This window comes from Cynoglossus semilaevis, chromosome 16 (assembly GCF_000523025.1).
Source record: "Cynoglossus semilaevis isolate Cse_v1.0 chromosome 16, Cse_v1.0, whole genome shotgun sequence".
NCBI classification, from domain to species: Eukaryota; Metazoa; Chordata; class Actinopteri; order Pleuronectiformes; family Cynoglossidae; genus Cynoglossus; species Cynoglossus semilaevis.
In genome coordinates this window covers 2,699,683-2,715,474 of record NC_024322.1, presented here as the reverse complement: position 1 = coordinate 2,715,474, position 15,792 = coordinate 2,699,683, and the positions used below count along the sequence as shown (strand labels likewise).

The following is a 15,792-nucleotide window of genomic DNA, read 5'->3' as shown; positions in this document are numbered from 1 at the left end:
TAAATTTCAATGTGGTTTTTAATGTCTTCCGTTGAAACCCTCATGGTGGGAACCACCTCCCCCAGCGAGAGAAACAACACCTCAGCCTCGTCTGTCTGGCTGTCTCACAAAGCCGTCCCCTGTACATGTGCTAGTTGTTTTCATTTCACACAGCACTGCTTATATATTTACATGAAAATTATTAGCTACTCTGCTCCCCCGCTTGGAGCTTCAGTGAAAGACAACCCTGTGGGAATTATCCGTCTGAGGAAGCAGCCGTGTGCCAGGATCTGGCAGTTACTCCGAATAAGTGACGCAGGATCTCGATGGACAGATAAAACCAGATAAACTCCAGATGAGAGTGGTTTTTATTCTTATTGTCTTGTTTACGTGTTTATGCGTATCTCCATAGCGAGACGTCGCCACACCTTGTTGTGGAGATGATTTATCAGATGATAAATACAGGAAGTTTGGTCAGGAATGTAGGTCTGTGCGGGATGTTTTGTGATGGACACGTGGGCTTGATTTGGGCTTAAAGGAACAGTTTCAAAAAAAAAAAAAAAAAAATGGAGTGTCTTAGTAATTTAACAGATTGGCAGATCAACTTCAAGTTGATGAACTCAACACTTAACAAATTAGTTAAGAAGGTGCATCGTTTCAGTTTTTTATTGAAATATACAAAATGAAAGTTTTAGGAACATTTGTCTTCTTTCAAAATGAAAGTTATAAAAGATATTAAATGAAGCAGAGCAATCGTAACAATAATAATAATAATGGGATGGTTGATGTGTGCATCTGTCATTGTTTTAGTTTTTCCAAACTGGAGGATCTGCCATGTGAACAGTGGAACCACGCCACGGTCAGAAACGCTCTGAAAGAGCTGCTGAAGGAAATGAACCAAAGCACTCTGGCCAAAGAGTGTCCTCTATCACAGGTTAGACACACACACACACACTCACATACATAGAAACACACAAACAAAACAGAAAGCATTGGTCTATTACTATAGAACAGTGGTGTCAAACATACGGCCTGTGGGCCAAAACCGGCCCGCTTGGGTGTTCAATCGGGCCCGCTTGGTCAATTTTTTAAATTAAAAGATACGGCCTGTGGGCCAAAACCGGCCCGTTTGGGTGTTCAATCGGACCCGCTTGATTATTTTTTAAAATTAAAATAAAATACACAAACACTTCATGATAGTAATGTTTTGTCAAGTATTTAATTAAATAGGATTTTTAAAAATCTATTATACTGGTACTTTTTTACATAGATACAAAGGAGGAAAAATGTAATTATTGTTGTTTATAGTTAATCATGTATACTACTGTACATATATGTACTGGTCCGGCTCACTTGACATCTAATTTGGTTGTATGCGGCCCGTGAAACAAAATGAGTTGATGTAGACAATCAGAGTTTAGGAATAAATGAGTAAATGTGAGCTGAGAAATACTTAAATACAAGTGGACCCTGCATAGAAAGTATACAGTATGTACTTAGTCTTTAAAAAGCTGATATGTATTTTACATGCAGTGGTATTTGAAGAGATATCAAAAAAATAGATATACTATATCCAAATTTATTTCTAGAAATTAGACAAATATCAGCAATAAATATTCAATATCAGTCGATAAACATTTGTGTTGTTTTTATCATATTTTAATAAAACTCCACTCAGCCCAAACCCTGTCAACATGCTGGCACATTTTGGGCTGCGTGTTTGGCCCTTTCATCCCTGTCTTATAATCACTTGTGTTTGTCAGATTTATATGTGTGTGTGCGCGTGTGCGTGTGTGTTCCTGCGAGTGTGTTAATCGCAGCAGCATCAATTGCTTACATATGTGTGTGTGGCTGAAGATTCCCGTTCTGCTGCACCATCCTGGCTCGGGTTTCCATGGGTGGCTTCCAATCATGATTAATGTTAGTCTATTTCTATTGTGTGTGTGTGTGTGTTGGGTGTGTATGTGTGTGTGATTATACCATGTGGCTGTTGCGTGAGTCAGAGAATTACATATTCAGTTGCTTCTTCATTATCTCTCTCTCTTCTCTCTCTCTCTCTCTCTCTCCCTCAGAGTATGATCTCCTCCATTGTCAACAGTTCCTATTACGCCAACGTCTCCACAGCCAAGTGTCAGGAGTTTGGACGATGGTACAAGAAATATAAAAAACTCAAAGGTGAGCTGTGAGCTGAACTTCTTCTCTGTAATCTTCAATAGCCTGTAATCTTCACAAGAGCGATTATATTAAAAAAAAAAAAAGAAAAAAAAAGACAGTTTTTCCTCTGAAACACTCAGTAAAATAAATACATCTGAAATAATTGACCATAGACTGTCTATCCCTCTGTTTCCTGTGTCGCCGAGCAGTAGATTATCTGGAGAAGATGTGGGCTGGACGAGAACCTACTGAAATTAAAAGTAAGACATCCACGCTTATTTCGCGAGACAATGTTGAAAAGATTAGGTCTGCCACAAATATTACTGCTTAACGTGTTTTGAGTACAAATTTGAAATTCTTGCTTTGGAGATTTTAATCCTCCTTTTTGGAAATAAAACAATACAATCTTTGACATTGAGGTTTACCAGTGGTTTAAACATTAAGTGAGTAACTCCAGTAAAGCACATGAAACACAGGAACCTAAGAGCTCAGAGTCTCACATGAAATACCAGGAGCTATTGTTATTATTTGTAACAGTCTTAGTCTGAATGTTACTGTAACGTCCAGTATGGTGACAACAGGAAACCTTCACTACACCCAGGGATCCTATCCACATGAGAAACACAACAGTTTTGTCCTGTCCCGAAGGAGCCACACAGAACTAATTCCTCATTCCTCCAGTTCAGCATTTGAAGGGAATTAACTCATTTTATTACAGTATAATTGGTGCAAATTACCTTATTTTGGCACTTGGTTCACATGTGTTTCTGCTGACTGAGCAGACAGTGAACATTCACAGCAAAACAGTTCAGATCTCCATCAATCTTGGACTTTTTTTTAGTATTTTAAGAAAATAAAATAAATCATATAATGGATCTCCATCAATCTTGGACTTTTTTTTTGTATTTTAATAAAATAAAATAAATCATATAATGCTAATCCATCTATCCATCCATCTTCATACAAAACTGCTGAAACCAGTGTGTTATCTATACTTGATCTTCAGGAATAAGATAAAATACTGGAAATTGTTGGACTTTTTCTAAGGTTCTACTGTTTTACCATGATTACCAATGTAGCCATCTTCTTTCTTCACACTGACAGTTTCTTATCTTTTGCAGTAGAGAGAGACAACATGGCCGACTTCTGTGTGCTGGGTCAGAGACCCCCTCCTCACCTTGCCGGCCTGGCCCAGCTCGGCCATTTAGGAACAGGAAGTTCTCATCTTAAAGCTGGATCAGGAGATCCACAGACTCCTTCTCAGCCACCCCAGCAGCCACCCCCTCCTCAGCAGCAACCCTCTCCTCACGGTCCCCTCCATCACAGCCCTCCTCTGAGAACAGGTCAAGTTCCTCCTCCTCCGCCTCCTCCACCTCCGCCAGGTGCCCTGCAGCCGCTGCTGGGTCCAGGTGGCCTTCTATCCCCGCAGCTCTCCCCGCAGTTGGTGCGTCAACAGCTCGCCATGGCCCACCTCATCAACCAGCAGTTAGCTGTTAGCAGACTGCTGGCTCACCAGCACCCACAGGCCCTCAACCAGCAGTTCCTCAACCACCCACCCATCCCTCGTGGTTCGTCCAAAGTCGGTGGTGTAGACCATCCTGGGAACAACCCTTCAGCTGCTGAAGTCTCCTCTGACATCTACCAGCAGGTCAGAGACGAGCTGAAGAGAGCCAGTGTCTCCCAGGCTGTGTTTGCCAGAGTGGCTTTCAACCGTACACAGGTACCAAACCTGGAAGCCATTAAAAGTGATGGCATACTGCTGGTATATTGCTAAAAAATTACAACAACAAAAAAAATCAGTATATTGCTAAAAAATTACAACAACAACAACAAAAAAAATCTATTTTATTCCACTTATCTTCATCTAGAACAATGTTTTCACTTATTAGTTTTTTAGTTAAACTTAAAAAATAAATTCAAAATAATGATAAGGTGCATGTCTTTCACATTCACCACTTCTGACTGCCTACAGGTAAATACCTAGTTTTGTCGTCTACTACTGTAGGTGTTACTGACGCAGCTAGCGCTAACGTAGCAGGATAGCTCCCTGGGTCATTGAGTCTCCTGCTTCTTCTCCTCCTCCTCATCCTCCTCCCTCCACAGCAGCACAATTACCCGACTCATTCATGCTGGGCTAAAGTTTTTACCCTACGCCCCATTAGATCAATGTAATGACAGGTGGCACGTAGTCTACGCTACACAGACCAGGTGTCTTTTAGACTGAGCTCATGTGTGCATTGGTGTGTCTTGATGTTTATTGAGAACATACATCATCGAAATCCTTAACTTTAATAAGAGCATGATGATGTCATAAATAATCATTTGAGCTGGATTTTCATGAAAATGGAAGAACGTGTGCTTGGCACTTTTTAAATGTAATATTTAGGGTCTCCCCCCTTTGGGGAAGTTCATTTTTTAATATCCTGCATCAAACTGGCTGATGGGCAATACATACATAAATGAAAAATGACAAAAATTGTACAAAAAAAAGAAGAAAAAAGATACATATTTTGCATAGGAGGACATTATTTAATCATTTTCCCCAACTATCTCTTATATCTTGTATATTTGGGATACAGTTTAGGAAGACCAAACTGAAAACAGGTTGTGGAAAAATACTAAAAATGACCAATCAATGTCTATCATCTAAAGTCTAACTTTAATCAAATTTGTCATATAAATTGGTGTACTTTTGTTTAAAAAATCTAGTTCGTGGTGCTGATGCGACCTCTCTTTGGTCAGGGTTTGCTGTCAGAGATCCTCAGAAAGGAGGAGGACCCTCGCACAGCCTCACAGTCACTGCTCGTCAACCTTAAAGCCATGCAGAATTTCCTCAACCTGCCCGAGAGCGAGCGTGACCGAATTTACCAGGAGGAGAGAGAGCGCACCATGAACCCAACGGTCGGGCTTCCTGCCTCCAACACCTCCAGCCCCGGAGCTGCACGCCTCTCACAGGTTAGTGTAGGACAGCAGGGTCACACATGGATAGTTCTGGGCCGAGTGGCTGAAAAAGGGGACTAGCTTTAAGTGAAATTAAGAAACACCACTGGAAACCACATGTTTACATTACAATATAATATTAATATTTCCAATTAGCATCTAGCTAACGGAGAAAAAAAGCTGCTTCTTCCCCATGGAAGGCCATTAGAGCTGAGCTTCAACAGGGTTTAATATGCTCGGCCAGGGAAGTGTGAGAAGAATGATTTGTTTTAAACAGCTAGTTCTGAATTAACTAGTTTAAGCACAATTTAGTTAATGTTAATGTAAATAGAACATCTAGGCTGTATTAGAGACTGTATTCAATAACGTTTTTAAGAAAGCAGGGTTTGTTTTGTTGGGTTACTGTTGATCTTTGTTTTTTTCTGCAACAAAGAAAATGTGAAATCCCTTGTTTGGATTTGCACAAGTCAAATGAGAAATAAGTTAATAATAGGTCTAGAACAAAAGATCCTTTTTAGTGGACTACAGAGTTTGCTATTTTAAGTTTCTACATCAGTGTTGGTCTATGATTTCCTAAGTAAAGTTGCTGCAGATGGTTTTTTCAAAGCCTGGTTTGGCCTGCAGCTGAAGTCTTAAAGAAGTTGTTGCAATAACTCAGATAAAAAGTCCGAAAGTGTTATTTTTGCAACTTAGTTGTTTGATATTCATCTTATCAGTGTACCTCAGTGACACACGGTGACCACATTATCTTCTTTTTAAACAAGATATAATATTAAATGTACTGTTATTGATAGCAATGATTGGGAAAAAACAAATCTTTTAAGCTGTTTTATTTGTGTAAGCTCAGGGGTCCCTAACCCCCGGGCCAGGGATCGGTACCGGTCCATAGGTCATTTGATACTGGGCCACAGTGGGACACAGAAAAAAAAAAAAAAAAGTTCAGTTTTACTAATTTACTTCATTTCAAAAAGAACATTACTAATTTACTTCATTCCAAAAAGAACTTATGCAGTCATAATACCTTTATTTTTTCATTCAAAGATAATCTGTCATGTTTCAAAACAACAGGTCATTCAGTTAATTATCATAACGTTAATGATCCTTCAACGATGGTGTGGTATTAGAGATCCGCAGTAACGCCTTTCTAACGCAATTCCCTTTTAGAGTTTGTCTTTTAATGGTAGAACCAGCACCACAGAATGGTCAAATATGTCACCTTGCCTCACTAGAATTCAAACACTGGATCCTAACACGTAGTGTGTCTTGCGTGTGTCTGCATAGAAAGTGTGGGAGAGGAGCTTGGATGACCAGATAACTCCTGATACCTGGGCCTCCATCTGGAAGAACAAGACTAAGATCTCCAACTCTGTGAGTTATCTGCCATCTGCGCAAAGTGCAGCCCCAACATCTACTTTGTCTATGTTTCTTTTTTTTCTCTTCTTCTTCTTCTTTTATCTTAAACAAATTCAGTTTGTAATAGTGGAAACCACTTCAAAGCAATCATAAGACCATATTGTAAACATAAGGCACATTATACAGTATTTGGAAATGTCTTTTCCATGTTCACGATACAGTTTAGCCGCGTCAGTGATAAGACGGTCCCTCTGATGTCAAGGCGAATGCCCATTTATGGCTCCGGGGGATGAATATTCTTATTATGTCTCGGGGAAATTATCTCAGCATCGTTTACACTGAGGGAATGCAAGCTGGCCAGTCTGTGCTTGTCCCGCCGCCGACTTCAAACACTGTGTATACAAGGACAAAGCATGTTCGCTCAAACACAGACAACAGGAGGGAGGAGGGGGGGGGGGCAAAAGAGGAGGACTTAATGACTTTGATCCGTAAACAAGGTTCATGTGGAGACGTGCGCCCAATCCGCAGATGATAATGAGCTGCCAATACTGTATACACTAGATGTGCTGCGCTGATATGACTTGGAGTGGCTTTAAGAGCTTTTGCAGCTTTTCTACCCATCCGTCAGCAGCTCTTTCAATATGGCTCTCATAGACTGTGCAGTATGCGAGACTAAGATGCTATCCGTTCAAAAGTCCGATTTTAATAACATGTCAAGACATGGCCCTCAGGTATTTAGAACAGCTTTGACGAATCTTTGTCAAGCGTCGAGCTGTGTTGAAATTTTATATGATTGTCAAGAATGGTTGATTTTTTTTTTTAAATCAGAGTGTAGATCACATATTTTTAACCAAATTTTTTAAGCTAATTTCTTTCTTTCGCAAATCTAAGGAACTTTATTTAAGTCCTTAGACAAAGCAGGTTGTGACGTGATGCCAGAGATCGTCTCGTATAATTCTACAAAGATGTAATCTATTGGTCACGCTGCTTACGAATGACTTAAAAGTTAATAGTGTCATGGACACGTAGCGGTTATTTACCGTACACAAATTTCAATTTTTAAAAATTGTCTTAAATTTTTTGACTTACCCTACTATATGTCATGCATTATTGACCACTATCCAGCATTAAGGCCAACTGTAACACATTTACTTCCATCTAATTTAAGGGTGTTTTTTTAGCCTGTGTTGCTAACATTATTCTGGCCTTGCTACATAACCAAAATTCAACTATTATGGAATGCTTTGTTTCGTGGTTTTAATTTTTCTCTTCCTTCCAGTAGAATTAATTCATCCACAAATTCTCTGTCCCTATAGCCCAAACCGTCTGGCCCCGCCCCTGACCACTCGCTGAAGCTGGAGTCACTGGTCAACATCACGTCAGGCATCTATGATGAAATCCAGCAGGAGATGAAGAGAGCCAAGGTTTCCCAGGCTCTGTTCGCTAAGGTGGCTGCTAACAAGAGCCAGGTAAGGGAGCGAAGACTAGCCTTTTTGTTTAATAGTTCCAAGTTCAGGAAAATGTTTTTTTTTTTTTTATTTGTAGATGTTGGTGGTTAAATCTCTGTTAGGTAACACGTTGAAGTTTGAAGGGTTTACATACAGCATGTTTGCGTGCAGCAGCATGCTGTGCCAGGTCCCCCAGGTTGGTGGATCTGGGGGCGGCTCAGGGTCACGGCTCAGTGCACCCATCTGCTGCAGCTGGCCACAAGGACGGAGAGAGGGAGAGATGATCAGGCTATTAGCGGCGATGCTGCCCGCGGAGGCTGGTTGAACACAACAGCTGGTGTCACAAACTGAAGCAGTCTAGCAGATATAATCAAATCTTCTTCATCTTCTCTCCCCAACAAACTCTCCATCCAGCCATGCTCAGCTCACCTTACGCTGTTCTCACCCTCAATCTACTCCAGATACAGCCTTTAAAGTGGGTTTGAGTCGTTAATGTAATAATCCTTTTTTTTTTTAGATTTATCTACACCTCATATTGGAGTTTACGATTTATTCGTCATTGATTGACATGACAAGATTTCTTAAGATTTTGCTATTTGGGACACTGAGTTGACTATCTTTGGTTTGTAGACAAAACAAGACATCTCAGATTGTGTGATTTATATTTATTTATTTATTTTTTTAAACATCTCTGCATTTGTACCATTCAGCCACAGTTTATCTTCGGAACTCCATGCAGGGTCACCTGGTATTCAAAAGGGGGCGCTGCAAAGTTCTAGTAATTGATAAGGAAAAAAATACTTAAAAATATTTTTATTATTTACTAATTATTAAGAGTGGAAGGAAAAAAATACTTAAAAATATTTTTCAAATAATTTCAACTAATTATTAAGAGTGAGTGCATAGTGTAGCGGTAAACACGCATGCATTGTGAGCAGAGAGTCCTGGGTTCGATTCCCAGAGGAACCACATATCCTTAATAGCGCCTCCTGTGGCAGCCTATGTCAATTGCGATGACACTGAATTTCAAAGTCAATGTATTTATCATTCTTTTTAAATGTCTCTGTAGTCGCTAGAAATGTGTGATATCGAAATGGGGTCACAAGCCAAAAAAAGGGAACCACTGCATTTAGCAAATGTAATGACCTTTGACCTATAACATAGACTTGTTAAGGTCATTCTTTAGGCTTCCGGGTTTGACAAACCACTTACGTACTTTTCACTTCTCTGGTCTAGGGCTGGCTGTGTGAGCTGCTGCGGTGGAAGGAGAACCCCAGCCCCGAGAACCGCACACTATGGGAGAATCTGTGCACCATCCGTAGGTTCCTCACACTGCCACAGGGTGACAGGGACATGGCTTATGAGGAGGAGTCAAGACACCATCACAGCGAGCGACTGCACACAGTTCTCCACCTGCCACAGGACTCACAGGTAAGAACCCCCCCCCCCTCCTCCACCTGGAAATGGACCTGAAATCAGTTGTGTCTGGAATTGAACCAGCAACCCTCACACATCAAACATGACACATCTCTATTTGGACTCTCTGTTTTTTTTTTCTGTTGGGTCTTTACAGCCGTGTTTGATCTGACTGTGTGTGCCTGGGTGTCTGTTTGTGCCCCAGTGGAGCGGGGAGTAAACACAGGGGCAGGGTGGTGCTGCTGGTGATTTTGAAGGGGGAGGAGGGTGTCGGGGTTGGAGTGTACTGAGGAAATGCCTCATTAGGAGTGTGAGGAGAGATGGTAGCTGACTGTCTCTTTTATACGACACGTTGGACTTGACTTTAGAAAATTCCGCAATTAAACATATGCTAGGAGTATAAAGAGACAAAGAAGTTTTATGTCAAACATACGGCTCGTGGGCCAAAACCGGTCCGCTAGTGGGTTCAATACGGCCCGCTTGATGAAAGTAAAAAGAAAATGCACACTTCATGTTGGTAATGTTCTGTCAAATATTTCTTTAAATACGAATTGACGCGGCTAAACTGTTATCCGTTACCGGGTCGCGGGGGCAGCAGTCGCCACAGCAGACCCCCCCCAAACCTTCCTGTAGGTGGTGAGTCCACTGGAAGGTACCAACCGCCCTAACCGGGATTCGAACTTGCGCAGGAGGTGAACCCTGGGGTTTCACACCAATGACAGAGACATTGCCTCTGGGCCAAAGCGCCACTCCGGACTCATAGTTATTTATAGGTAACTATGTTATGATTGTACTGGTCCGGCCCACTTGACATCTAATCAGGATGTCTGTGGCCTCTGAACCCAAAAGAGTTTGACGCCACTGCATTAGCATGTTTGCGCCGTCGTGATGATTACAAATGTTAATGAGCAACAGCGCCCCCTGTTAGTCATAACACACAAACAATACGAATTTTAGCCATTAACCACAGGTTAGTCTCTTTTCTGTCTGTGGAACAACAACCACCAGAACACACCATCAGTGACAGCGCCAACAAAACAACAGCATTGTGTTAGCGAAACGTATACGTGACGTGCGATTGAGTTTCTAAACTCAGCGGACGTGAGACCGGTCTCTCTAACCACCAACACAGAGCCGTAATGTATCACATACATTATATACCATCTGTCATAAATCAAAAACTTCCACACCAATCACAGAGCCTGCTCTGTGACCCCACCCCCTCCTCCTCCCTCCTCCTCCTCTCTGTATTAAAGAGGGTTCATGGGAAGTCAGGGAGGAAGCTGCGGTGGCACCATTAACACATTCCTCCGCTCCTCTTACACGCTGTCCGCAAAAAGACTAAAAATAAAGTTCCCCCCTTCAATAGGACCATGTTGTAAAACAAAACACTGCCTCCACCCGCCTAACCCGACCACGCCCACCTCCAGAGACACAGAGAGGGGATGAGCCGTGGCGAAACACTGGTGATTTATTAATGGGGAAATAAGCCCTGTGTGTGTTGGTGAGCGCGCGTGTGTGTGTGTGGGAGGGAGGGAGGGAGGGAGAGAAAACCCCCTTCTCCCTCCCATAGATGAAACCTCTACTAACCTCAGGCTCCAGCCGTCCTGCCACCACAGACCACACATGTGTCCCATCTGCAACACACACAGAGAGAGAGATTGTGAGATAGCTGAATGGATCAACGGAGCTTCTATTAAAATGAGTCAGAACAAGAAAATATAAATCCAGTAATATTTGAGTGATTCATCTGAATCCATATGCCAACTTTCCCACCACTATTATATACGTATTATACGTTTCTTGAAATTTAGCTTGTAAATAAAAAAGCAAAACTGACTTTAAAACAAAGTAACTATAGCAACACAAATGAGGCAAAAAGTTCTGAAACTGAAACAAACGCTACACAAATCTCCATGAACACAGAGTGAACGAGGGTGGGTGTGAGTGTGTATTCATACATGTACATGAGGTGGACTAGCGTGAGATACCTTTGAATCCTTAAAGATCCAGGAGGTTTCTGGCTGTGTTATTGAATCTGCAGGTACTGAGTTTGTGTGTGTGTTGTGTTCATGTCACCGCCATCGTCTTCGCTCAGCCTCCCACAGCTAATTTGGCAGAATACGCTCTTATGAATTATTTCTGTATTGTTTTTGCTAAATTGATTTCTGCTAGGTGTGTGCACGTCAGTGTGCGCGTGTGGGTGCAGGGGGGGGGTTTCAGGAGGGGAGGGTGACTGTACATATATGTATATATGTACATATATGTATATGTGTACATATATGTACATATATACATATATGTGTATATATATATGTACATATATGTATACATATATGTATATATATATATATATGTACATATATGTATATATGTACATATATGTATATGTGTACATATATGTACATATATACATATATGTACATATATAATACAGATTTTTCTAAACTCTTGGTGCTGATTCGATTCTGACAGACTATACCCCATGATCGCATGCTTGGCAATTTACATATAGTGTCATTGCATATGTACAGTATTGGATTTCTTTACATAAATGGCATGTCATGGTCATTTAACTTGTTATCTAACTTAAATAAAATTACTTTAAAAAAAAAAAGACAGAAATACTGTAATTACTGGACTATTGAGCGCACCTGAATATAAGCCACGCCGACTTAGTTAAAAGTTAAAAAGAAAAAAAAAATTGTACATATATAGGCCACACTTCTCTATAAGCCACACATGTTCACGTTGTAACATTCCCATGTTACAACGTGAAAAAAAAAAACATTTGTGTAAATATCCCTATTTACACAAAAAGATGTTTTTTTTCCTTTTAATTAAATAAATGCGTTTTTCCAAACAGTGCCTGTAACACGGCTAGTTACACGTTAGCTCTTTCCAGCTTCAGAACCCCGACCGTAGTTGAAATACACAGGGTATACTTAGTGATCTGCTCCAGGGCTGAAGCTAACATTAGCTCTGGGGCTAACTCCCTTCAGTACAACAGAACATAAACAGTGTGTTAACAGCTCCTGTATAACCAACTGATGCTTCAACATGACAGGGCTCAAACTGCTCTCAACTGTCTACCGTTCTCTCTTGTGCGCGCGCACACAGCCAATCACAGACAGACACCCACTACCAGTATAACACACAGTAGCCTACCAGAAAAGTCACTGATCGCTAATATTAACTTCGTTACCCTGTAAAAATCCATAAATTAGCTGCATTATTGTTTAAGCGCAGGGTTCAAAGAGTGTGAAAAAAGTAGCGTCTTATAGACTGTAAATTACAGTAGTGTCCTTTGTTCAAGTTAATCTGAATCATTTCTTTTCAAATAATAATCGTGGAAGAAGGAAAAGCAAGAGTTGGTATTTACAGTATACCTAGAGTACAAATGGAAATATATCTCACCAGGCAACAACAAAATTCCGTCAGACAATTTTTGACAAGCAGTTGAGTCTGAAATGTAAATATGAATTGAAATTTAAATGATAATATCATCAATAAAGAACAAGATTTCACTGTAGATAGAGTGGAGCTTTTCTTGCTCTTTGACAGTCAGAACTGCTTGTTGTTTTATTGCCAATTTATTTTCACAAATTGGAGCTGGAGTTTTCTAGGCTCGATGACGATACTGAAGGTTAAGCCTGACGTTACTAAGTTAATAAAGCACATCTTAATTTACACAAAAACAAACAAAAACAAAATTAAAATTCACAACAAAGAAAATTACACACAAAAAAAGATCGCTGTCAAAAACCCAAAAGATAAAAGTCGCCTGAATTAAGCTATAAGTCACAGAATAGTTTTAATGGAATCTGTGACTAATCTGGTGACAAACTCGGAACATTTGGAAATAATTGTAATATTTAACATCACATTTGTTCACTGGCAGAAACTTGAGCAATGATGACGTTTGATTTATCGACACCATAACACATTCTGAACTGTACCTTTAAAGCAGCTGGGAGCAGATGTTTTGGGGTCACAAAAACGTTTTCTGTGTTTTGCTCTTTGCCCTGAAATTAATTTCTTTTTATCATCAAGGGTGAAGTGATGTAAGAGCTGAGACGGACGGGTTTGTGAGGTTTTTATCACTGTGACCTTGTCTTCTCTGTCACTGGGTGGAGTTTGTCGGAAAAACCACACTTCACTTAATGGTTTAATTACAGATAAATGGAATGAATACCACACACACAGTTAGCGTGAGGAAGAAAACTGCAACGCACACAGAAATAGTGCACGCACGGGGGGGAGGGAGGGCTCCGTAACGTCAGGCTGGAGACGTTTTCACAAAAGTCAAAAAAAAAAAGTAAATAAAAAGAAGGTGAGTCAGAAGATCGCAATCGAACGAGCTGAGAGAATAAAAGAACAAGGGAAAAATAAGGGCGGAAGACGGATGTGGAAAGACCGACATTGAGATATTATTTATTATTATATTGAGTGAGTGAAAATAAAGGAAAAACAGAGTGTGGAAACAGAGAGTAAAAGGTCAGCGTGAAGAATTATTTCAATGTTTAAAAAAGGAAAACGCCGTCGTGCAGAAAACTAAAGGAATTTGTCATTTAAAAAAACATTAATTACATATTTCGTTGCTGAGGTAATGTTAGGAATACCGCACACACACACACACACACAGCTCATTAGGAAGAAGAGGAATATTTCACATGATTTATGTACAAAAAGAAAACTTTTACTGTGACGCACAGACCTTCCAGGAGAAGGGGAGTGTGGGTAATACGGGGTAATAGGTTTTTTCAGGGTTATTAAATCATGCCATTAGAATTGTGGCGTGGTCTCTCAAAAACCTAAAGTTATTGCGCCTTTATTTTCAAGAGAGAGAGAGAGAGAGAGAGGCTGTTCTGTAGTCACGCCCAGTCACTTCCAATGAAGTGTGACGGTCAAAAACGGGGGCGAGTCCCGGGCGACTTAAGAACACCTTGGTAACGACCGCAGTTGTAGCCAAGTCGATGGTGAATGCAGTTGAAATAACCATTACAGTCAAGAGTGTGACTCACAGATAGCTCTCTATTCCTCGTAGGCCCATTGATGACGAGCCAGTGATGAGTCATCTTCGATTGTGTTCATATTCGCAAACAGATTCATGCGCAAAAAGGTTTTATGTTACGGTTATGCTAAGTACCTGAGTCAAAATGCTAAGTACTTGAGTCAAAATCTACTTAAGTAAAAGTAAAATGACCTATTCCCGAAAACTACGAAAAATATTACAAATTACTCAAAAACTACTCAGTGACAGTAACGTGAGTAAATGTAATTCCTTTCTGTCCACCTCTAGTCAACCTTACACCTTCATATATTTGTCATGTGAAAGCAAACATTGACCGACTGTAGATTCAGTGGCGTTTTTACTGTGGGACTCAAACCCATAAACCAGACAAACTGTCTGGCAGGGCAGAAACATACTTCACAAAATATATATATAAAGTCAAAAGGACAGAAAACGGGAGGAAGTAAAGGTGGATGTGTTAGGGAGGCGCAGCAGGGGAAGGAACGAGGAGCAGGGAGCAATGTGAGGCGAGGAGGGGCTGCTGGCTTCAAGCAGTCTGACGCAAATTTGGATGTGGAGCCATGTTGGCTTGGCAGAAGTTCACTTCATTAGTGTCCTGATGCATTAGACCTGAGGAAGAGGAGGAGGAAGGAGAGAGAGAGAAGAGGGGAAAGGCAATAAAATGGGGAGCAAAGTGAAAGTAAAAAAAAAAAAAAAAATGAAGTCACAGAGACGAGGAGGTGATAAAGAATTTAGTGCCTTTTGAGTGGAACCTTCGTTCAGGAGTGTGTTTCACCATTGGTCAAACTATTAGGAGACACAACTCATTGGTGGAAAATTGTTTTCTTTCACATCCATGATAAGTGATTTATTGACACTGAAACGTGACCTCTGCCCTAAGGTCGTCACCTTAGTGAGCAGGGGGCAGTTCAAGCCATGCATTGGTTTAACTGCATTGGCCAATTTGTCACATTTTACTAATGATGCCTGTCTTTTATTTCTTAAAAAAAAAAAAATTTTTAGCGAAATGTAATACATATTTCTTTTATTTTAATTACAGATGTTTCCAAAGTGGGCGGGCGTGGCCCCTGGGTGGGCCACAGTGTTATTGCAGTGGGGACGCAGATGGAATGAATGAATGAAATGTAACGCAGCATATTGTCCAATGCTGTAAATCTTTAACAAGAGACTGGGGGGGGGGAGGGGAACTGATTGGTTGAAGGAGGTGTGAAGTGAATATCTGATCATATTTTGAATTATCGCTCAAAACCCAAACTAATCGCCTTCTTTACGTTACGTCTCCCTTCAATATCTGTCGAGTTTAGATATCATAGCTTCGTTTGTTTCATAAAAACAGATTTCGTTTCAGTTCCCGGACAGTTTACTGTCCGCCGCTGACTGCTGTCGTAAACATCGTCAGATGTCACTAAAGTTGTGTTTTTCGGGGGGGGGGGGCAGGCAAAGACCCGCTTAAAGGGTTTCACCCCG

The 15,792-nt window shown here is 40.7% G+C and overlaps 1 protein-coding gene across 5 annotated transcripts in view; it reads left to right on the top strand.

Moving 5' to 3' along the window:
- Window positions 1-15,792, top strand: part of satb2 (SATB homeobox 2) — a 51,710-nt gene that overhangs the window by 30,533 nt on the left and 5,385 nt on the right. For 4 of the 5 annotated variants that reach the window (XM_017039709.2, XM_017039708.2, XM_008328015.3 and 1 more), the window contains exons 5-12: window positions 790-913; window positions 2,052-2,154; window positions 2,343-2,393; window positions 3,255-3,853; window positions 4,876-5,088; window positions 6,355-6,441; window positions 7,743-7,895; window positions 9,111-9,305. In XM_017039709.2, the coding sequence (XP_016895198.1) occupies window positions 790-913; window positions 2,052-2,154; window positions 2,343-2,393; window positions 3,255-3,853; window positions 4,876-5,088; window positions 6,355-6,441; window positions 7,743-7,895; window positions 9,111-9,305 (1,525 nt within the window). The remainder of the gene's footprint in view (window positions 1-789; window positions 914-2,051; window positions 2,155-2,342; window positions 2,394-3,254; window positions 3,854-4,875; window positions 5,089-6,354; window positions 6,442-7,742; window positions 7,896-9,110; window positions 9,306-15,792) is intronic. The other variant, XM_017039706.2, reaches the window with a different exon arrangement.